This window comes from Protopterus annectens, chromosome 3.part0 (genome assembly GCF_019279795.1).
Source record: "Protopterus annectens isolate FY-2018-M chromosome 3.part0, PAN1.0, whole genome shotgun sequence".
NCBI lineage: Eukaryota > Metazoa > Chordata > Ceratodontiformes > Protopteridae > Protopterus > Protopterus annectens.
This window is the reverse complement of record NC_056731.1, coordinates 447,315,229-447,337,876: the sequence shown is the minus strand read 5'-3', so window position 1 is coordinate 447,337,876 and position 22,648 is coordinate 447,315,229. Positions and strand designations below refer to the sequence as shown.

Here is a 22,648-nt window from a genome sequence, read left to right as displayed (position 1 = left end):
TACCAGTGCATGGCCAGTCCGGGGCAATCAGGATTGCCCTTGGTCTGTCCTGTCTTATCTCGAGTAATATTCTTTTGAGAAGAGGCAGAAGGGGAAATGCAAACATTGAGAGGTTTACACACTGGTAGGATAGGGCATCCACTTTCCAGGCCCTGCTGTGAGGTGTCCTGGTGCAGAATTTACTGAGCTGATGATTGTAGGGGGAGGCAAAAAGATCCACCTCTGGGGTCCCCCATTTCTGGGTTAGAAGGCTGAAGGTGCTGGGGTCTAATTGCCACTCGTGGGTCTAGGAGATTTCTGCTTAAGTTGTCTGCCAAAGAGTTTGTTTGCTTGGCAGGAACTGAGCTTGCAGATGAATATGCATGTCCAAGGCCGTGTTCCACAGGGCCATGGCTAGCCTGCAGAGTGGGTTGCCCCCCTGCTTGTTGATGTACCAGATAACTATGGTGTTGTCTGTTTTTATTAGCAGGGGTCCTGGTGAGAGTAGGGATCTGAAAGCTGTCAGAGTGTGCTGAACAGCTAGCATCTCTTTTTGTTTGATGTACAGATGAATTTGACTTGGGCTCCAATGGCCCTGAATGTACTTCTCGTCCAGATGTGCCCCCCAGGCATAGTCTGATGCTTCTGTGGTTAGGGTCTGGCTGGTGTGGGGATGAGTAAAGGGAAGTCCTTTGTTGTGGTTGCATGCTGTTGCCCATCAAAGAAACTCTGTCCTTGGACAAGGTATAATAGGTATGACTGTTTCCAGGTCCTGAGAATGTTGGCAGCAAAGACTTTTTACATACCACTGAAGTTTCCTCATATGCAGTCTGGCATATGGAATTAATAGAATGGAAGAGGCCATGAACCCTAGGGCCTGCAGGATTTTTCTTGCGGATAGCTAGGTTCTGGTGGCCATTTGAGTGAAGTAGCCTGTCAGATAGGCCTGCTTTTCTGGAGTAAGGAATGGCATCTGGGATGCTCTGTCCAAACTTGCTCCCAGGAATACAATCTTTTGACTGGGGACTAGTTTTTATTTCTTTTCGTTGATAGTGTACCCCAGGGAGGTTCAAAGGTCCTTTACAAATGTCAGGTGCTGCAGCAGCTTTTCCTGTCTGCCTGAATCAGGCAATCGTCCAAGTATGGGTAAATTTGAATCTTTGTCTGTCTGCAATAGGCAATGGCTGGAGCCGGGCATTTTGTGAAGACTCTGGGAGCAGTGAGTAAGCAAAAGGGAAGTGCATAGAACTGATAATGCATAGATCCTGCCCTGAAACGTAGGTATTTCCTGCAGGAGTCCCTGATAGGGATGTGCAGATAGGCTTGTTTTAGGTCTAGAGTGGCTAACCAGGCATCTTTGGACAACATAGGAAGAAGCTGCTGAAGGGTGAGCATTTTGAATTTTGGTACCATGTGGAAGGTGTTTAGAATGGAAAGATATAGGATTGGGCACCAAGTGCCCTCTTTTCTGGGTACAGGAAAAGTCTGGAATAAAAACCCTTGACCTATCTGTTCTGCAGGAAAATGTTGAATTGCCCTTATGGAGAGCAGGGATTGAACTTGGTTTTGTGCCTCTGCCCACTGGTTTGGAGTAAGGTCTGGGAACCCTTTTGGGGTTGGCAGTGAGTGGATGTAAAATTTGTACCCCTGGGATGTTGAGGACCCATCGGTCAATGGTGATGAACGTCCAGTTTTTTGCATGATAGGCAAGTTTTCCTCCTAGGGGCACGAGCATTTAGGTAGAGGTAAGGAGTGGAGTTGAAAAGTCATTGTTAATTTTTTCTGTAAGGGGGTGGCTTCACCCTCCCTGTTTTAGAAGTGTTTTTCTGACATCGGTTAGAGGAAGAAAAAAGGGTCCCCAACGGGATACTTAGCTTTAGAAGACTTCAGGATGATTCAATTCGGAAAAGAAAACTCAGGTAGCGGCCAACCGGCACTCATGCGAACTGCTTTTGCTTCGGGCTCCTCGGCAAGACAGACTGAAGTAATGACGTTGGCTGCCTGTTTTTATACCCCTGACATCAGTCCTGAAGCGACAGCAAGCGACGCAGAAATACGAAGTCTCTGGTATTTGGGCCAACTGACAGCTACCTGCAGGCAGATAACCCAAGTGTGATGACTGCAACAGTGAAACACGAAGAACATCCTCCAGAAACAGAGAAGATGGAGAAAAACTGATAACTCAATAAGAAGGGAATAGTTTTACTAAATGTTTGAAGTCTGTCATGATGAAGTCTCAATATATATGCTGCTGTGTACAATATGGCAGGCTATGAACTGAGCAGACTGAGGGGTCTGCATGTGAGATTTCCCATGGATGCCTGATGCACTTAAGGATAGGCACATTTGTAAGCAAGTGTTTTCTGGCACAGACAAGGGATTATATTGATGCAGTCGCTGGAAGCAAGTCACTTGGAGGTAAGAGAAAATGCAGATCCCTTTCAGTCACAAATGGGCTGCAACTGCCTCCATGTACTTGGTGTGATGAGACCGCAGGGCAGGATCTGAACTGTAAATAATTGTCTCTCTGCCAGAGGCATAAGAATCACCTTGATAAATAGTATGGTAATTCAGATGTAGAGGTAGACATCTGGGAGGTCTACTGAGAACATCCAGTCATTTGCCTTTAAGCTGGGCAATATTGTCTGCACCGTGACTATTCTGAATTGTTTTTTTGATGTACACTGTTTTAGGCCACTGAGATACAGAACTGGTCTAAAGTCCTTGTTTTTCTTTGAAACCGAAAATACTCTTGAATACATTCCTGACCTTTTTTTGGTCTGGTGGGACCTTTCAGATGGCTTTTTTTGTTCCCTAAGAGAATGGCAATCCCTCTCATTCTGCACTGGGAAGGAGGGGACATATGTAAGTGGATGAGAATACTGGTTTAGGAGATAAGAAAAGGGTATGGCACAGCCTCCAAAAGGGAGCAATTGGGCAAGACTTCTGGGACATTAGGGATGTTTGCCAGAGAAAAGACCCTCTCCTCCTGAATCCCTGCTTTTTCAAACCACCTCCAAAGGGGAATTAGGCAAGCCTTCAGGAATATTAACGATTTTTGCTGAAGAAAAGACCCCCCCTGAATGCCACCCCCCCCCCATCTCTGGGGTAGCAGCCATTAAAAAGTAGCCACCTCAGCTACAGGCTCCTCTTTCAAAAGGGAAGTCAAAGGACTGGCAATTGGATTTCCTAAACCATAGGGACTTTGATTCCTTCTGATTCCTGTTACAGGATCTTTGAGGAGTCTCAAATTGTGCAACTAGGGTAGACAACACCCCCACCCCCCTTTCACTCTTCTGCACTTTTCCTTAAAATGCATCTAAATAAAAATAATCTATTGTAAGGGCCCATAAAGGAGGATGTTCTGAAGTTACCTGGAAAGTCAGAAAAATGGAGCCAAGCATGACATCTCATGATTATATCATCAGCAGCTGCTCTACTGGCAACATTGTGTAGAGGCCGCTAAGAGAGGCCATGGCTACAATGGTGTCAAACTGCTTCCTAGAATTAGCAGCATCCATCTTTCTCTAACAGTCCAAATCCTGTTCTACTAAATCTCCTGGAAAGTGGTTCAAAGGGGTAATGTAACACACACTCACGGCAAACATGCACGATGTGTAGGTTCACTTCCCCATCCAGTCCATTACATAAGACGACTTGTTTGGTAGAAGGAAAACTGCTGAATCTCCTGACAGCTCTTCTCTCTTGTTGACTGCCACTACAACGATGGAGTCCTCCACAGGGTCCTTGCTCTAATGTTGCCTATCCCCAGAAGGGCGAACTACCTTACTGAGCTTCCCTGGGGATAGCTTAGAGGGAGTCAGGATCCCGCCATTACAAAATTATTAGCTTTCACAAAATACCCTCCAGTACTATAATCAGAATCAGACATGAGACAAAATTTGGCAGATAAATGAGAAAAAAATCCAGAAAGAGAGGACAGACCAAGCCCTGAGAAAAATGTATGGTTACACACACTGTGCAGCAAGAAGGAAGTGAAGATGGCATGGCCAATGCATCTTTTATACTACCAACATGTGTACACCTTCATGGGAGGACATCAACCAAAGCAAACAGGAGAGGGCAAAGTTCTTGAAATCAGACAGGCCATGTTATACCAGCACAAAAGATATCCTAAATGTGAATACTACAATGAAAGTAAAGCTGTGTTAAGTACTTACCATAAATACAGATGTTTGAATAGATTCACTATTGCAGTAATGTCTCTTAGAATTATCACCCCTGCAAAAGCTAGATGCCAGGCTGCATACTAGAGAGCTCACCTTCCAATGCCTGGACATCAGTTCTACAAAAGGCAGTGAGAGCCAGTGCCATTCTTCAGGTCTTCCATGCCCTAGTCTGATCTTGCACTCTTTCCCAGCCACCTACAGCACAACCTGCCCAAGTTCGTCACCAGACTGCATCAAGGACTGCATAATTATGAAACCTATCTGGGGTGGAAGAATTATTTATTTACTTATTTACATTTGTTTACCTGGAAATTCCAACTGGACACAGGTCCTTTTTCAGTGGAGGCCCAGGGAGAAAAGCTTCACAGAACAATAAATGAAGGATAAGAGAAACCTCACTAAGGCTTGACACTCTCCATTCAACATTGCCATCTATTAACTTCAATTTCTTCACGGCTCAGCACTTGGCAGCAGAGTTTAAGGGATTCCATGTGCCTTCTGTTTTAAAAAGGAGGCTTAGAGCTAGTGGCCACTTTACCTGCTAGCAGAGAAGCATGCATCCCATGGTGCTTTGCAACTAAATTTAGTGCTCATGACAAAAGCTGCCTTTTTGTCAGGTTTTACAATATTCAGAAGTTGCATCATGATCTCTTCCAAGGCAGAACAAACATTGTACATAGCAGGTTTATACTTAAGACTACCATTTTAAGCCTAGCAAACTTCCTTTTAAAGGTGAGAATCAAAGCCTGTACCTTGGGTCTGTGAGGTAAACACCTTAACCATAACGCCAACCCCCTTAGACTTTAAACTTCAGCCAAGATCCTACTGACATCGTCAGTGTTAAAATAACGTAATTTCATGTCCTGATTAGTAAACATCAGACTTCTCTTGCTGGAAAACAGATGTCCACTTACAGCTAAATCCCAGTCCACTGCAGCAATGACTCTCATGGTGATTGACTATCATGAGATGCCAAGCAAAATATAATATATTAAGAATAAACTGTAACATTCAACTGTTAAAATACTATGAAAGGTAGTAGTTTACAAAACACTAAGGCAATTAAGTCCCAACAAAAGAATTCACCTTCATTTTTATCAGCATCCAGTAAATTCTGGAACTCAGTGTGGAAAATTTCTAGGTGTTTTTCAATAAGGACCTGTTCACACTTTCGGGCAAGTTCATCTTGTGTGCTTTCATGAAGATAAACCTGTACACGTCTCTGCTCTTCCAGTAACCGAGCTTCTGCCTGTGCAAAGAAAATTTCAACAACATATGACATATGCATTTTTACTAAAAAAAAAAAACTGAACTATACCACTAAGCAACTACACAGCTATGCCTCACACATAAACCTTACATGTTCCTTCTTCCAAGGAGCTATTATATTTCACTATTACACTGTCATTTAAGTTATTTTTTTTACAAATTTATTAAACGTGACATTTTTCAAAAATTATACAGGTACATATACAGTAACAGAAAACCAAGCAAACCATAATGTTTCCTTAACTATTTTCACGCAATACACATTTTAACAAATTTCATTCACTCCAACATTACACACATTTAAATTATACATACATAGACATACCCACCTATTATATCAAGCATACCTAGCAATAGCGTAGAGGACAATGATCAAGTGTCCAATCGCAGCGTATATATGTATACAAGACATGGATGCCAAGAAATTCACCTCAAGATCTGATCATAATTCTTTGTGGTGGATGGAGATTTATTTGTTCTATGTACTACCAGTTAACAAAAAGATCAATAATAAATTTAAAAAAAAAAGTGATATTTTGCAATGGCTTTGAAAGCTGGTAAAGCAGTAGGGGAGTGGTTGATGTCGTTATATATTCCCTGCATACAGGAATCAGCTTAATTTACAATGTTGTGTGTACTTTAGCAGACAGCAGGCAAAAATGGGAGTTGAAATAAAGTAATTTCATGTCCTGTGGTTGCTGTTTACTCATCAGTGCTCTCTGTTTTATTGCAGACTTGTCATTAACAATGCGTAGGGGGTGCTTAACAAGTGTTTACCACCCCTATAAGCTTTGTTAAGGTTGGGTCTCGCTTTACAGTAGCGCTGAACCAGGATGTAATTTAGTCATTTGAGTGTAATTAAGGTGCTCCATGCACTACAATGATGCTAAGCATTGTGATATCCTATACATAGAGTAGTACAGTACAATGCAAGAAAACATGCTTTTAGGTCATTAATCATGCAAAAGATGTGCCAACCGGTAATGGCCTAAAACATTAATGCACACATAAATCACTAATTTCCCACATTAAAATTAGCAAGAAATGTACACATACTTTGCAAATTTTCATTAAAACACCATTTCCACTTGGATGAGAAAGTACAGTTGTGTACACTTACCATAAATGTAGATGTTTGAGTGTATTCACTGTTGCAGTCATTACATTTGGGTAATCTTGCTGGCAGGTTGCCTTCAGCCAGCCTGAATTCCAAAGTCTTGGGTCCTGCTTCGGCTGCTGTCGCCCCTTCCCTGACGTCAGGTCGTCAGGGGTATAAAAGAAGCAGCCAATGCCATTTTCTTTAGTTTTTCTTGCCCCAGATGTCAGGTGCCCCCCCCCCCCCAAAAGGGTAGCCATAATTTATATATGTATAATTACATGCACCAATATAAAACTTACCTTCAACTACAAGCAAATACACCACATAGGTTGTATAAATCAGAGAAGGAAAGATAGGTTCCATCAGAAGAGAAGGGGGATGGTGGGTGGGTAACCTGGACTGCAACAGTGAATACACTCGAACACCTACATTTATGGTAAGTGTACACAACTGTACTATGTTCTTCGTGTTTCACTGTTGCAGTCATTACATTTGGGTAGAGTGCCAAAGCTAAGGTTGGGAGGCTGGAGCTAAACAGCATTAGGAGTGGCTATGAGGCCCTGCAGAACTGCAGTGGCAGCGCCTGCCCTGATTTAGAGTAAAATGGCAGATGATAGTGCTTTGTAAAGGTGTGCACTGAACTCTAAGTAGCAGCCTCTAAAATGTCCTTGGTAGGTACTCCTCTGAGAAAGGCTGCTGAAGTGGCTGCAGCTCTGGTTGAGTGTGGCCTAATGCCCTTAGGTACTGGCTTGCCATGGTGTAAGTAGCAGAAACGAATGCAGTGGCCTATCCACTTTGAAATAGTCTGCTTTGAGACAGCCCTTCCTTGTGATCCTGCAGCATATGTCACTAGTAATTGCTCTGTCTTTCTGAAAGCTTTGGTTCTGTCCAAGTAGAATCTAAGCTGTGTACGTCCAAAGAATGCAGAATTCTTTCCCCCTTGTTCTGTGGATTTGGATAGAAGGTTGGCAGGTGAATAGTTTTGGTTGAGAGCCACACTGTCACCTTAGGCATAAATGTTAGGTTTGTCCTGTCTGGATAAAAAATGATAAAAGGTTCCACAGCCATGAGTGCCTGTAGCTCTAAAACTCGTCTTGCAGAAGTTACTGCTAAAAGCTGAGTTGTTTTCCAAGATAAAAATTTTATATCAGCAGTAGCAGTTGGCTCGAAAGGAGGCAGGGTGAGTTTTTCCAAGACAAAGTTGAGGTCCCATGCAGGTACTGGTGATCTCCTTGGAGGTCTTACATTTCTGGCCCCTCTGAGGTACTGCTTTAACAAGGGATGAGAAAAGATTGTTGGCTCTACATTGTAATGAGCCAAAATGGCAGAGGAATATTTGGCACAGCTGTATCAGTTCCTTCTGCCTGGTTCCAAGCACAGAATCTCTTCCATTTTCCAGCATAAGATTTTCTAGTACTAGGCCTTCTGGCTTCCAAAATGACATCCATCACAGCTTTACTGAGAGGTGTGTTTTGTATGACTACATTATTCACCATGCTGTCAGGTTTAAAGTTCTGAGTTGGCTGTGCAGGATCTGACTGTTTTGCTGGGACAGTAGATGAGGTAGTTGAGGTAAGGTCCAAGCTGGGCATTGAGACAAGCTCCTTAGTATTGGATACCTGTACTGGCGGGGTCAGTCTGGGGCAATCAGTATCATCTTTGGCTTCTCCTGTCTGACCTTTAGGAGTACCTTGGGGAGGAGAGGCAGAGGGGGAAATGCATAAACTGATAGTTTATTTCAGCTGAAAGATAGGGCATCCACTTTCCATGCTTGTCTGTGATAAATCCTTGTGCAGAATCTTTTTAGTTGGTAGTTGTGAGGGGAGGCAAATAGATCTATGTCCGGGAATCCCCATTTTTTTGTTATCATGCTGAATACTTGTGGATCCAGGTGCCACTCATGGGGGATCCATGAGGTTTCTGCTTAGTTCATCTGCCAGAGTATTTTTCATTCCTGGCAGGAATTGTGCCTGCAGATGTACTTGGTAAGTCAATGCTGTGTCCCACAAAGTCATGGCAAGTCTGCAAAGGGGGTAAGAATGAGTTCCCCCATGCTTGTTTATGTACCACATGACCATGGTGTTGTCTGTCTTTATCAGTAGTTGTCCTGGATGAAGTAGGCCCTTGAAGGCTGTCAGGGCATTTTGAACTGCTAGCATCTCTTTTTGATTGATATGTAGATGCATTTGGTTTGAGGTCCATGTGCCCTGAATGCATCTTCCCGCCATGTGGGCTCCCAGGCATAATCTGATGCATCCGCTGTTAGTGTCTGCCTGGCTGGGGGTAATGTGAATGGCTGTCCCTTGTTTTGGTGACAAGCCTGTGCCCACCATCAAAAATCCTGCTGCAGGCAGGGAATAAGCGTAATCATAGTTTCCAGGCTGTGGCAATGTTGAATCCAAACACTTTTTAGGTACCATTGAAGTTTTATCTTATGCAGTCTTGCATATGGAATTAGTAGGATGCAGGATGCCATGAAGCCCAAAGCCTGCAGAATTTTTCTTGCAGATAAATGGGCCTTTGTTGCCAACATTTTGAAATAGGTAGTCAGTTGCCTTTGTTTGTCTGGCATGAGATAAGCGATCTGGGCAGTTGTCTTTAAGCTTGCACCCAAGAATATCATCTCTTGACAGGGTACTACTTTTGATTTCTTTTCACTGACTGTGTACCCTAGGCATGTTAGAAGTCTTTTCACAAACGCCAGAAGCTATAGAAGAATGTCCTTGTTCTCTGCTTGAATTAGACAGTCATCCAAGTAAGGATATATTTGTATTCCTCTGTCTGCAGAATGCGATTACTGGTGCCAGGCACTTTGTAAAGACCCTGGGCGCAGTAGATAAGCCAAAGGGCAGTGCAGAGAATTGGAATGCATTAAGCCAGCCTTGAATTTGAGGTATCTTCTGCATATTTGTCTGACTGGGACATGCAGGTATGCCTCTTTTAGGTCTAGAGTCACAAGCCAAGCGTTCCTGCCCAGCATGGGCAGAAGTTGCTGCAAAGTCAACATCTTGAATTTTGGTATATCTAGGAATGTGTTCAAAAAAGATAGGTCCAGTATAGGCCTTGTCCTTTCTGGGTACCAAGAACAGTCTTGAGTAAAATCCTTGTCCCTGCTCTTGCTCTGGTACCTGCTGAATGGCCCCCATGTCCATGAGAGTTGAGACTTGTTTTTGTGCCTCTGCCCATTGATTTTTTGGCAGATCTGGTCAGCCATTTGCCTTTGGCAGGGTACAGAAATGGAGCTTGTAGCCATGAGACACAATATTTAGGACACACTTCTCCTGGGTTATAATGTGCCAATTTTGAGAAAAAAGTGCTAATTTCCCCCCCCAAGGGTGCTGCCAGGAGAAAAGTGCTTGGTGTAGACAGGGGGAAGTCATTGGGACTGTTTCTGTATGGTTGTGATTTGTCTTCTCCAACTTTGGAGGTAGAAGCCTCCCATTGCTTTGGGTGGTATGAACCTTGCGCCTAGGATCTGTCTCTAGGGCGTCTGGATCTACCCCTTTCAGGTCTGACACAGGAAAGGACCAATTCTTTGTTGGCCAGTGTCTACTAAACCTAGGTGGCTGTACTTGTAAAAAACCTTTGACCGTTTGCATAGATTTAGCTTTGTCCTCTATTTTCTTTAACACCTCTTCTGCCTTAGCACCAAACAAAGTATCATGCTGTAAAGGTGCATTAGTCTTTGCCTTTGAAGCTGAAGTTGGTCTGATGTAAAAATGTTTAGATCTGAATACACCCTCAGAAGCCGGTGCCTGCTCAGCGGCTCCGGACCCATCTGAAGGGATAATATCCGAGGCTCCAATACCTTGAGTTTCCAGTGGCATGGCCGACTCCACGTGGGAGTCAGTAGCGGCCTGTGACTCCAAAGTAGTGGGCAGCAGGGGGCTGCGAAAACGCCTCACTAAGGACCGGTGACTGGCTTAGGAGAAGCTTCGTTGTCGGTTTTGTGCCTCGGTTGTCTCTTTCCTTTTCTTTGCGTTTTTTGTGAACTGCGGTAGTCGGATGGCTATCCGACATTTCTGGATAATTAAACGGTGTCCAAAATAGTTTAAAGCAAAATCATACAGACGCTTAATAGTGCGTTGGTTAAATCTAGCACAAAACCGACAACCAGAAATGTTATGATCAGGGCCTAGGCAAGGAATACAGTAAGAATGAAAATACTTATGAGGTATTTGCTTCCCACAAGATATACAATTATTAACTTCTTCTGACATCGATCTGCAGCAAGAAAAAAGTTTCCCCAACAGGGTACTTAGCTTTATTGAAGACTTCGGATCTGAAACTCTAACTCGAAAATCTCAGGAGTCAGCCGACCAGCACTTGCAAACTGCTTTTGCTTCGGGCACCGTGCAAGAAAGACTAAAGAAAATGGCGTCGGCTGCTTCTTTTATACTCCTGATGACCTGACGTCAGGGACGGGGCGACAGCAGCCGACGCAAGACCCAAGACTTTGGAATTCAGGCCAGCTGAGGGCAACCTGCCAGCAGGATTACCCAAATGTAATGACTGCAACAGTGAAACACGAAGAACATCAAGACCTCTGTGCAAAAGATACAGGGTATAGCTATGTACATTCACTGCTGCACTTACTCAAATGCTTACACTTTTTCATGCAATACATACTTAAAAACTTTAGCTATGCACTTCCTTAATGTTTACCATGTTTTCCACTAAAAATCAAATATTTTATTTGCTCTTCACACTTAGATTTATGAGTTTATCAAGACAGACATGAATTCAAAATGCTCTTAAACTTACAAGAAAAAAATTAATTTTTTTCCAGTATCCTAAGAACACTCACAATAAAGATTAAATGTTTACTCTGATTGTATGTTTTGTGGGGACACAGCAGGTTGAACAAAATGAAGAGGAAAAACTCAAGTGTGTCAGTGTCTCAGCAAGGTGCATCACCATTTAATGCTACAACAGCAATTAGAGAAAAATAAATATTGAACAACAATCTGTCAACTTAGCGAAAAGGAAGCATAAAACATCAATGTAACAGTCTCAATACAAACCTACAAATATACTGAAATGGAGAATTAAATACCTCTGGTACAAATGAAAACATGGTCCCTGAGCATTCAAAAAAATTGAGATAAATATTAAACGGTATGTGAAACAATACATCATATAGTATAAGGAATAGTGTCCTCCAAGCCACTCTCCAGTCTACAAATTTTTTCTTGAATGTATGAGAAAACGTGTATGCATTCAAAACATTTCAAGACAGGAAGTGTAAAGTTTAAAGATATTTTTTGAAGGGCAATCAAATGGTTGCAACCTAAAACTTTCGTACCTCAAGTACAGCAATTAGCAACACTAAGCTTCCTTTGCTGATATTTTAATACCAAAGGTCAATACAATTTTTTGGTAGAACAAATTAAGGTTTGCAATACTATAAGAAAATTAGTGACTTAAAAATGTAGCACTGTCTGAATGTCTAAAGATGCTGATGCTGAAATGGGAATGTAGGGAGTTTACTTGGTCTCTTCACCCCTGACCTTCCATTAACAGTGGGACCCCCCTTTACAGACTCTGCAGCACAATCTAGGCCTCTGCCCAGAGTTTCAATTAATACACCATTGAACTCTAGGACATGGCAGAGCACGATCATGTCACAAACTGGTCCTTTCTTATGGTAATTAAAAGATAGAGTGCATCTGGAAACCTCTTCTTCAGCAATCCCAGAAGAGAATGTGTGTCATGAGATGACTGCTCAGGTCTGTAGTACATGGGGGGATTCAGCCTTAAGCAAGTTAATTCTTTCTTACATGAAAACTGCATGCCATGTTATACACCCTAAATAAAAGCAGCGCAAAACAGCTCATGGAGACCAGTAGAACATCCAAAGTTGGTTTGGTTTATGGCATTTTCTGACAAACATCCAGCTATTACACAATCCCAGAAGTGAAGAAACATATAGGTGTTTTAGGAATTTATGCTTAGAAATACACGGAAGTATAACTTGCAGTTAGAAAAATAAACGAACACCAACCACTGGAACTTACCTTACTGGAGAACAATACAGCAGAAAAATGGATTTTGAATTTAATCTGAATTCTGTTTTTTTTTTTTTTTTTGTCTCTGCCACCCTATGCCTGATATTAACAATGCGTAGGGGGTGCTTAACAATTGTTTAGCACCCCTCTAAGCTTTGTTAAGGTTGGGTCTCGTTTTAGAGTAGAGCTGAATCAGGATCCAATTTAGTAATTTGAGTGTAATTAGGATGGCCCATGCACTACAATGATGCTATGCACTGTGATATCCTTCCCCCAAAAAAGGCTCAGCCCATTTGCTCCTCCTAAGGACGTACCTAGCAAAGCACTGGGATGACAACATGCCAATGGAGCTTTCTTACAGGTAGCCATGGATGTTAAATGTGCGCAGCAATAACGGCAATGTATTAGTGACTTAACGTCAGCCATGAGCAAGGGAACATGCAAGCCATTTCACTAAGAGTGCCACTACGCCTTCCCTATTCAAATGCCTGCTACCCATGCACTTGCTCTGTGAAGGCTACAGCCATTCTACTACTCTGAATTCCAAATAACTGCTCTCTATAACACATCCATATCTTGCTGCTCTTCTAAGTGATTATGGCTTTCTTGCAACCAGCTCAGCCCCCTCCTCCTAGGTAGGGTACACTCACTTTACACTCATCCACGCCTGCCAGCCATGTGAAGTGCCTAAGCTGCAAACTAAATTTGGGCTGCCTAGGCCAGAATCAAGGCTTTGTTCCTTTCTGCCAAAAAAAGTGGCACAGATTTGAAAATTTTGAAATGATCTGGCTTACGATTTGATTTGCTTCTGAATACCTAAAAGTCCGGAAAGTACACTATAATACATCTGCATGTTGCTGTGGAATAAGCATTGAAGATATTCAGCAGTTTTACTTTTCTAAAAAGGGAGAAAGATAAAACAGCAAGAATCACAGAGAAGTTCAGAAATTACTGTATACCTATAAATTATTTGGGCATTTATTATTAATTTGCTATAATTGTGTCACTAAGATGAGGAATTAAGTCATAAGACTTTCAAGTCGATGCTCCATAAGTTAAATACTCATCAGAGCAAAATTACAGTTGGTCTCTGTCTATACACTGTAAACAGATGGAAAGGCCATTGAAGATACTTCCCACACAGCAACAAGGGAATCTTTCTCTTCCCTCACCCTTAATCCATTGCTCCTAGTGAGCTTTTCTAAACTGGGTAAAGCTATCAAGCATCACTTAGACTAACAGAAACAGAACACTAAAGAGTAGTATCAGGGCTATAAGAAGTGACAATTTAACACTCAGACAGCCAATAACAAACCTCCGGTGCTCTTCCAGGTACCTCCAGACCAATTAACCATAGAGAATGCATCTGAGAGAAATAGTCCAGAGAATGGTCAGAGTCATTGTCCGGTTCCTCATCAGAAAAGCAGGAAACCATGGTGAGTCTTAAAGGAGACGTCTATGACTGGGGAGGCTCAAAGGAGGAATGTTTGAAAGCATTTTTGCTTCTTTTTAAGTATGACATCTCCCTGGATGAGGCACAGAGGTTCGGGAACCCTGTCTGACATCTATTAGTGTCTTGGATCTCTTCTCCAATTAAATTTGTAGAACACCACATGGTTCTTCTGAAATGATTAGGCACAGTTCCTTGGATGCATCAGCAGTCTGCAAGGCCTCAGGAGCCATACTGGCCTCTGATGGGGTCTCTGTACCAGGCGGCTGAGAAGTTTGACCTCAGCAGGTATGTCGGAGTCAGAAACACTGAACTGCTGATCAGTTTGAGGCCTCTTAGTTTTTTTCTCTGGTGGAAGAGAGACATCTTACAATCCAGAGTCAGCCATCTTAGAAAGGGCCAAACACTTAAGACACTGGATCTAAGGAAAGATGCTACTAAACAGCCTAGACCCAAGGGTTTTTGGAACAAATGACTAACAGAACAGGTTCTGTGAACGTGTTCTGGGCTTAAACAAAAAAAGACATTTGGTATGCAAGTCCATGTTAGGTATCTGCCAACCGCACTCACATTTACCTTTGTAAGGTAAAAAGAAGGTTCTCTAATGGGGTACTTGTCTGTATAAAAAGAACAAAAACAAAGGCACCAATGACCAAACAACAAACAGCCCAACAGATGCACGACCTGCGTTCAGGATGGCAGTGAGATAGTCTGAGAATCCATGCTTGTACGTCGGTCTTTATACCCAAACACATACAAACTAAGATCATATGTTAGACATATGACTTAGGGAAAGTAAAGCTTTGGTACCCCAGCCAGATGTCAGTAGTGATAAACCATTTGTCAGGAATACTGCAACAGTAATATCAGTCAGGACTTTTGGCCGGTCCTGTCTGTGCATTGCAAATGGATGGACAGAATCCTCGGCAGACCTTGGGTGGAATTAGAGCAAAATCCCTTTGAAGACTGATGCCCATAGGAAGCTCTGGGCTTGGACATAATACTTAGTCAGTGATGTCTGGCAAAGATATCCAGGAAAGACCATGAAGCTTGTGCACAAAGTTCATCTAGAGAAAGATTCCAAAGGAATGCTGCAGAGGTAGCCACACCCCTGACAATATGAACTCTGGGTTTGGAAGGTAGTATTATATGCCTACTTGAATACCAGAAAATGTAGTCCAACAACCATTTGGAAAGAGAGTTTAGTTACAATTTGACTTTTCTTCACTCTGAAAAATACAAATAAATGGCCATCTTTTCTGAATCTTTAGTGCTTTCAAAACCTGTCTATTTACCAGTAAAGTCCAGCTTGAGCAACAGCCTATATTCAGCAAACGCCCAGGGAGAAAAGTTCCAGTAAAGTTACATTTATAGTTTTACACACAGAAAAATACAGCAAAATTTACTTTTTCCAGTTTCAGATCATATTCAAGAAACATCTTTGCTTGAAGACAATGTGTTAAAACAATGTTTATTACATAAAATGTAAATTGTTTGTATACGTGCAAATAATGTAATTTGTACTCTTACTGGAATATCTTAGAAAGAAAACTGGTAAGTGTACAGACTAAGGTTGGACTGGGTTGCAACCTTTGGTCATAAAGGAATGATTCTAACCTTAACATTATTCTTATAATAAAGAGGATATGCAGCTCTGAAACTATATAGCAGATTTAATAGCCACCAAAATGGGATCCTTCAAAGACAGGAACAATAGTTCAGTTATTTGAGTTGACTTAAAGGAGAGTAAGGCAAGTTTCTCAACACAAAGGTCAAATTTCATGGAGATGATGGATGAAGGAGGGGTCTTATAATGGAAAACTCCTTTTAGGAAAGCTTATGAGAAGCTATAGAGAATGCTGAAATCTAAATGGACTTTGAAGAAGTTCCGATAAGAATTCTAAAACGGTAGTGAACATGTTTGGTTGTACATAAAGCCAATTCTGATCTAAGGGACGTTTTCTGAGAAGCTGTAATGATTTGTATTACTAGGGTAGGGAGTTGTCAGGTCCCTAGCCACTACTGGAAACAGAGAAACTAAGCAGTTAGTCATAGGGATTGTGACTGGGTGAGTCAACCAGATGGGTGTGACAGCAGGGATGGGCACTGAGGTAGTTGGAGGTTTCCTTATTGGATGAGGCAAAGCAGGAGAAATTAAACCTGATGCAGCCAGAATGGGCCTACAAGAATCAGTGGAATTTTATATCTTGGTCTTCTGTAGAAATACTGGTACAAGTGGAATTGAAGAAAATGCATAGAGAAGCCCGAGAGACCAATCAGGGACCATCACACATCTCTGTCAGCAGTTCTACTGAGGGACAACGGATTTGGTATAGTCTCAGATACTTGCTAGGATACTGACCTGTGAGGATCTTAGGAAACCTAGCCCTGCATTTGGATTATAATTTTCTGCTCTTAATTATTACAATATGAATATCCAAATAGTACATGGAGTATTTGGATCTTCCCCTAGCCATTAAGGCCAGTAGTGCTAAACTGGGGATGAATTTGCAGTTATTCATCCATTCATCCAAATTGCATTAGAGTAAGAGAAACACACTGTTTTATGTGGAGTGGAAGAAGGTTGCACAGAAGCAGTATTCTCTATGATACATACCTATCCTACCAGCACATTCTGTTAATTTTGCAAAAGAGACCAAGGTCTCTTGAAATGGTGTTTATTATACCACTGGACTTCAGAATGTGTAATATAAGGTATGTTAAGACTCAAAGCAGAGGTCATCTCTCAAAAGCGTGTATGATTCCAAGAAAAGACAATGCTTTAATCTGCACAGTTATGATTTAACCCCAAATTTCTGGTGAGAAAGTGCCATGGTCATTCCAGTTGTGATGAGTGTTTGGACTGGTACATACTGAAAGAAGTATACTTGATTATCAGTCTAATGACAGCCAAGCAAAGAGGAACAATTACATCCACGATCTGGATGCCATTCCTTTTGATATAAGCTGTGCAATGGAAAAGTACCTCATTACAATAGTGGATAAGTGATCAATTTACCAAGGGGATCAGTTTTCAGGGGGATGTTGTCAATATAACAGTTAGAAGAGAAGTTGTGCTTATGAGGAAATAACAATTATAAAACTCCTGGCATTACGTTTTAGTCCAGGTTTTTGACTTCCAACTATTTGTTTGGAACAGGTCCACTTGTAGCGCCTTGGTGACCTCTAAGGAACTTATGATGGTACTAAGTTTTCAGTAATCTGCAAACTTGATCAGTCACGAACCATTACCATTAGTTTTGACCTCCAAGAAGTAAATACCAAAGAGGAGTGTTCCAAGGACTGAACCCTGGAGCACACTGCTACTGGCAGGTCTTTTGAAGGAGGTACAGCTATGAGCCAGTTTGTTATCCAATGAGTTAGACAGGGTCAACATTCAGCTGGAAGAGTTTATCTACTATGCTTGAGTGTGGGATGGTATTCAAGGTCCAGATACTCCGTGCGGACTGATTTGTCCTCACCATTGCCTCACTGACTTTTCTGAAGTCATCAAGATTAAATAGGTAGGACCTTCCTTTGACTAATCCAAACCTGACTGGGTCAAGACTCTGTAGGTAACTATATACCTATTTATTAGTTCCATAAAGACACTTTCTAGAGCCTTACAGAAGAGACTGGTCATCACTATGGATCTACAATTACCCAGGTTCATTGAAGGCTCACCTTTGTGCAAGGGTAATGATTGCTGCAGTCTTTCACACATCCAGCACAAAGCCTGTTTTGAGGCTAATACTGAATAGTCTCTGTAGGGGGTCTGAGATGGCATGTTTCAGGGTAAACAATATTTAGCATAGTATGTTATCCAGCCTCATAGTCACAGTGCTCTGAAGACTTGATCTTGAGAGATTTGACAGGGAGGTTTAAATGTGGGTGTGCGGCCCGTGCCATGGCCCAGCAATCAAGGAGCCTCAATCCTCACCACTAACACCAGAGAGGGCGTCTCATATAGGAGAAAGCATGACAAATACACACAGTAAAGCGCAATTTCCCTTACAAGCACACAGAGATCACAGTCAGTCAGGGGCTGGTTGCTCCCCTTGCTCTCCAGGTCCCCAAGAAGACTCCCCACTGGCACAGCTATAGGGTCCAGATCTCAGCCTAGCTGGCAAGCTAACCTCCAGCACCCTCTCTGTCTAACCAGTGCTTCACGTCCCTGCCTAAGTAGCTCACACACACACTTTGAGATAAGTATTTATACAACTTCACAGACACTCCTGGGAAAGGCTGACACAGATTCTCCAGCTGTGCCCCTATACCCAGACTATATGGTAGTAATTACTGCCACCACCAGCTAATAATTATCAGCTACCCAAAGGCCCTTAAAAGGGTGTCCAATTATTACTGTGCAATATTATTATCCAATAGTAAATGTGACTACAGTCTAAGGCTTATTACAGGATCATTTATAAGCATGCAATGTACTCTAGAGCTTAATTTATCTCTACATAAACCAGCCACAGTTGAAAAGGGTTTAAAAATATTTAATAATAAATACTAAAAACACAAGACAATACTTTTACACCACAGTCCTATTCAAAAGTTCAGAGATCACATATAAAATTAAAATAATTCAGTAGTACAGTTCTGACATAACAGAAAAACATTTAGTCTAAACTTTTCTAATTCCCGACTATTGCTAAAAGAAAACACACTTCTAAGATAACTTACTTAAGACAACAGGCAGTGCCGAGTTAGATGTCCAAGATCAAAATGCTTAATAATCTCTGGTTCTCACTGTTTAAATTGAAACTGCAGTTCTGCTAAACATTACATCATCTTTTACACCTTTCTGGTTCCCAGGCCACACAGAAACTGCCTTCACATTATTTTACGCTAAGAGCAATAAAGGACATTCCACATGTAAAATCCAGTAATTATTCCTCAAGTTAAAATAGAAAGAATGTGTTCAGCTAGCCTCTTCGGCACCACTATCTAGATCAAAGGACAGATTTGAAATAATTTTAACTTCAAAAGAAAGATTTGAAAGGCTTGACTTAGTTTTCCTTACAGCAGATGGCAATGCTACTACAATCTTGAAGTTCAACATTTTACAGTGTTTTCTTTCATTTAAGAAACTATAGTGTTTTCTTTCATTTAAGAAACAAGCATGTATTTCACATTCACATTTACAAATGCCAGAACTATGTTATCAAATTCCATTTGACTAGAGTCTGGCAGCCTTCACCCTTCTCTACCAGTCTTTACATTTCTCCACCCCCCCGGAGAACTCAAGCTAGTTTTTCCAAGTGACCCTTGAGAAACGCCACTTGAGAGGACTAGGTCTATCTGAGTGTATCTCACCCCATTCTCTGTCTTGAGATCCCATCTGCATTGGCATTGCTAATCCCACTGCGGTGCTGCACTGACATCTTAGCAACTTGGCATTTTGCTGGCTGGCTCTGTTTAACCATATTATGGGGTTGTGATCTGTCATTATAGTGAATTTTCTTCCATACACATAAGGCTGAAGTTTCTGCAGTGCCCACACTATGGCTACACATTCCTTTTCTACAGCTGCATAGCATTCCTCCCTGGGATGGAGCCTACAACGAGATAAACCACTGGGTGCTCTTCCCCCTCTGAAGAAATAGGGCTAAGTACAGCCCCCATCCCATGGTTCAAAGCAGCCACTTGCACAACAAATTATTTGCTGTAATCTGGACTGGCTAACAGAGAGGGTCCTCCCAAAGCTTCTGGAATGCCTGCTCACATGCTGGGGTCCACACTACCTTATCTGGCCTGTTCTTCCTCATCAAGTCTGTGAGGGGAGCAGCTATGGTACTATAACTAGGGGCGAACTTTCTGTAGTACCCTGCTGTTCCTAAGAATGCCCTCACCTGCTTTTTAGTAACAGGTGCAGGCCATGCCTGAATGGCTTCCACATTGGTAGCTTCTGGCCTTATTTTATCACTCCCCACTCTATGTCCTAGATAGGAGACCTCTGCCATACCCACCTGACATTTGCTCGGCTTGTCAACCCTGCCCTCTGTAGTCTGCCCAGCACCTCCCTGACACGCTGAAGGTGCTCTGGCCAGGAATGGCTGTAGATGGCAATATCATCTAGGTAAGCAAGGGCAAACCCTCCTGCGAATATATGATCTATCTACCAGCGTCTGGAAAGTTGCTGGGGCATTCTTCATCCCAAAGGGCATCTTTGTGAACTCATACAAGACAAAAGGAGTCACAAAGGCTGACTTCTCTCTAGCACTGGGAGTCAAGGGCACCAGCCAGTAACCCTTGGTAAGATCAATGATTGTAAGTTACTTAGCCCCACTCAGCTGCTCTAGGGTTTCATATGTCCAAGACATGGGGTAAGTATCCAACTCTGTGTGACTATTTAATTTCCTTTAATCCACACAGAACCTGGTGCTGCCATCCTTCTTTGGCACCAGCACCACTGGGGAGGCCCAGGGACTGTTGGACTCTTGAAACACCCCTAGTTCCAACATCTACTGTACCTCCTCCCTCAGGGTCTGTCTGACTCTCTCAGGTACCCTACAAGGGGCCTGCCTAAGCAGCCTTTGGGGTCCTGTATCCACCTGGTGCTGCACCAGGTGGGGGCACCCTAGTTTCCCAGTGAACATGCCCCCATATTTCTGCAACACTGCTCGGATTTCTCGAACCTGGGTAGGAGATAGCTGCTGGGACATTGCTAACCCTTCTACTGAGGTGTCAGCCTGAGCTTCACTAAGGAGATCAGTCACCAGATCTCCCTCAGACTCCTCCTGCAATCCACTGCAAATGCTCAGCACAAGGGCCTCCCTATCAAGGTAAGGTTTCATGTTAACATGTTACAATTTCTGCCCCTGCCGTCTGCCTAGCATTTCCACCATGTAGTGAAATCACTTACTTTGCTTACCACCTTGTAGGGACCCTCCCAAGCTGCTTGCAGTTTACTGTGTCTGACAGGAATGAGAACCATTACCTGCTGCCCCACAGCATACTCTCTAGCTCGAGCATTCCTGTCATACCACACCTTCTTCTGTAGTTGGGCTTCTGCCAGGTTCTCCTGGGCCAAGCCCAGGAGTTCCCTTAGCCTTGGCCTGAGGTTTAGGACGTATGCCACAACAGACTCCTTGTGAGACTCACACTCACCTTCCCACTCAAATTAAATCTAGAGGTCCCCTCTCCCTATGGCCATACAGCAACTCAAAGGGTGAAAAACCTATGGATTGCTGCAGAACCTCTCTGTAAGCAAACAGATGGGGCAAATATTTGTCCCACTCCCTCTTAAACTGATCTGCAAATGCCCGTAGCATGGACTCGATTGTAGAGTTTAACCTCTCAACAAGACCATTAGTCTGGGGATGGTAGGGGTGGTCTTCATGTGCTTCACCCCACAGGACTTCCACAGACAAGCCAGGAGGTCTGACATGAAATTGGCACCTCAGTCAGTATTTCTTTTGGGAAACCTACCTTGCTGAAAATCTCTAACAAAGCATTTGCCACCTTCTCTGCCTCAACGGAGGACAAAGCCACTGCCTCAGGGTATTGTGTAGCATAATCCACTACCACTAGGATATACTTTTTCCCTGTGGAACTTGGGGTACTCAAAGGGTCCACAGTATCCATAGCTATCCTCTGAAATGGCTCCTCAATCACAGGCAAAGGCATCACAGCGGCTCTTACCTTGTCTCCTTCCTTGCCTACCTTTTGGCACTGTTCACAGGTCCTGCAATACCCTGTTACATCTCTCGAAATTCCAGGCCAATAGAAGTTCTGCATAATATGCCTCTTTGTATGTTTTATGCCCATATGACCTGCAAAGGGAATATCATGGACTATGGCTAGAAGCACCAGATGGTAGGTTCTAGGCATTACAAACTGCTGTACAAGTGGCCTAATGGTTAAGGTGTTTGCCTTACAAACACAAGTTACAGGGTTTGAGTCTCACAAGGGATAATTGGCTAGGCTTAAAATGGCTCGTAAGGGCAGTTAGCCTAGTACTAATCTATGAATCTATGAATCTACTCCCTCACCTTCTAGCACTCCCTCAGGGGTCCACTCTCTGTACACTAACCCTTTGTCCAAGTATACAGATTCTCCCTTCCCTTGAGAATCAGGTGCCTACATAGCTACCTGCCTCAGGCCATGCAATGTAGGGTCTGAGAGCTGAGTCTGTCTCAACTCTCTCCTTGTAAGTCTTCCTAGCTCTCCTTCCACAGGAAGTCTGGCATCTTCTGACAGTGGTGCCTCACTGTCAGCCTGGGTACTACTACTCTACCTTTGCAGTCACTCTGTCCAAGGGACCATCAGTACCCACAAGCAGTTGTGGCTCACATTCAGTCTCACTGCTACAGAGTAGCTACCCTCTCTGAAGTAACCACCTCACCAGTCCTGCCTGCAAGTATGCAGTCTGTCTGGGTCTCCCTCAGGCCACCAGAACCACATGCTTGTCTCCTAGCCTGACCGCATGTAACTGCATAAGCACATGGTACTGCCTCATCCAAATCCTTCCCTCTCAGGACATCTGCAGGATGGTAGTTTAGTACCCCTGTTGTCTCAAGACAACCTACTACTGCCATTTTGCCTTTCCCACTTATTGGCGCCCTCACCTTTGGTTCCCTACCTTGCCTCCGTGGACACCTGTATGTCACATGGCCCCACTGGGCGCACTGAAAACATTTAACCC

The 22,648-nt window shown here is 42.9% G+C and overlaps 1 protein-coding gene across 2 annotated transcripts in view; it reads right to left on the bottom strand.

The window, feature by feature from the left end:
- Nucleotides 1–22,648, bottom strand: part of CUL1 (cullin 1) — a 3,347,782-nt gene that overhangs the window by 2,174,781 nt on the left and 1,150,353 nt on the right. For both annotated transcript variants that reach the window (XM_044064870.1, XM_044064871.1), the window contains exon 8: nucleotides 5,256–5,418. In XM_044064870.1, the coding sequence (XP_043920805.1) occupies nucleotides 5,256–5,418 (163 nt within the window). The remainder of the gene's footprint in view (nucleotides 1–5,255; nucleotides 5,419–22,648) is intronic.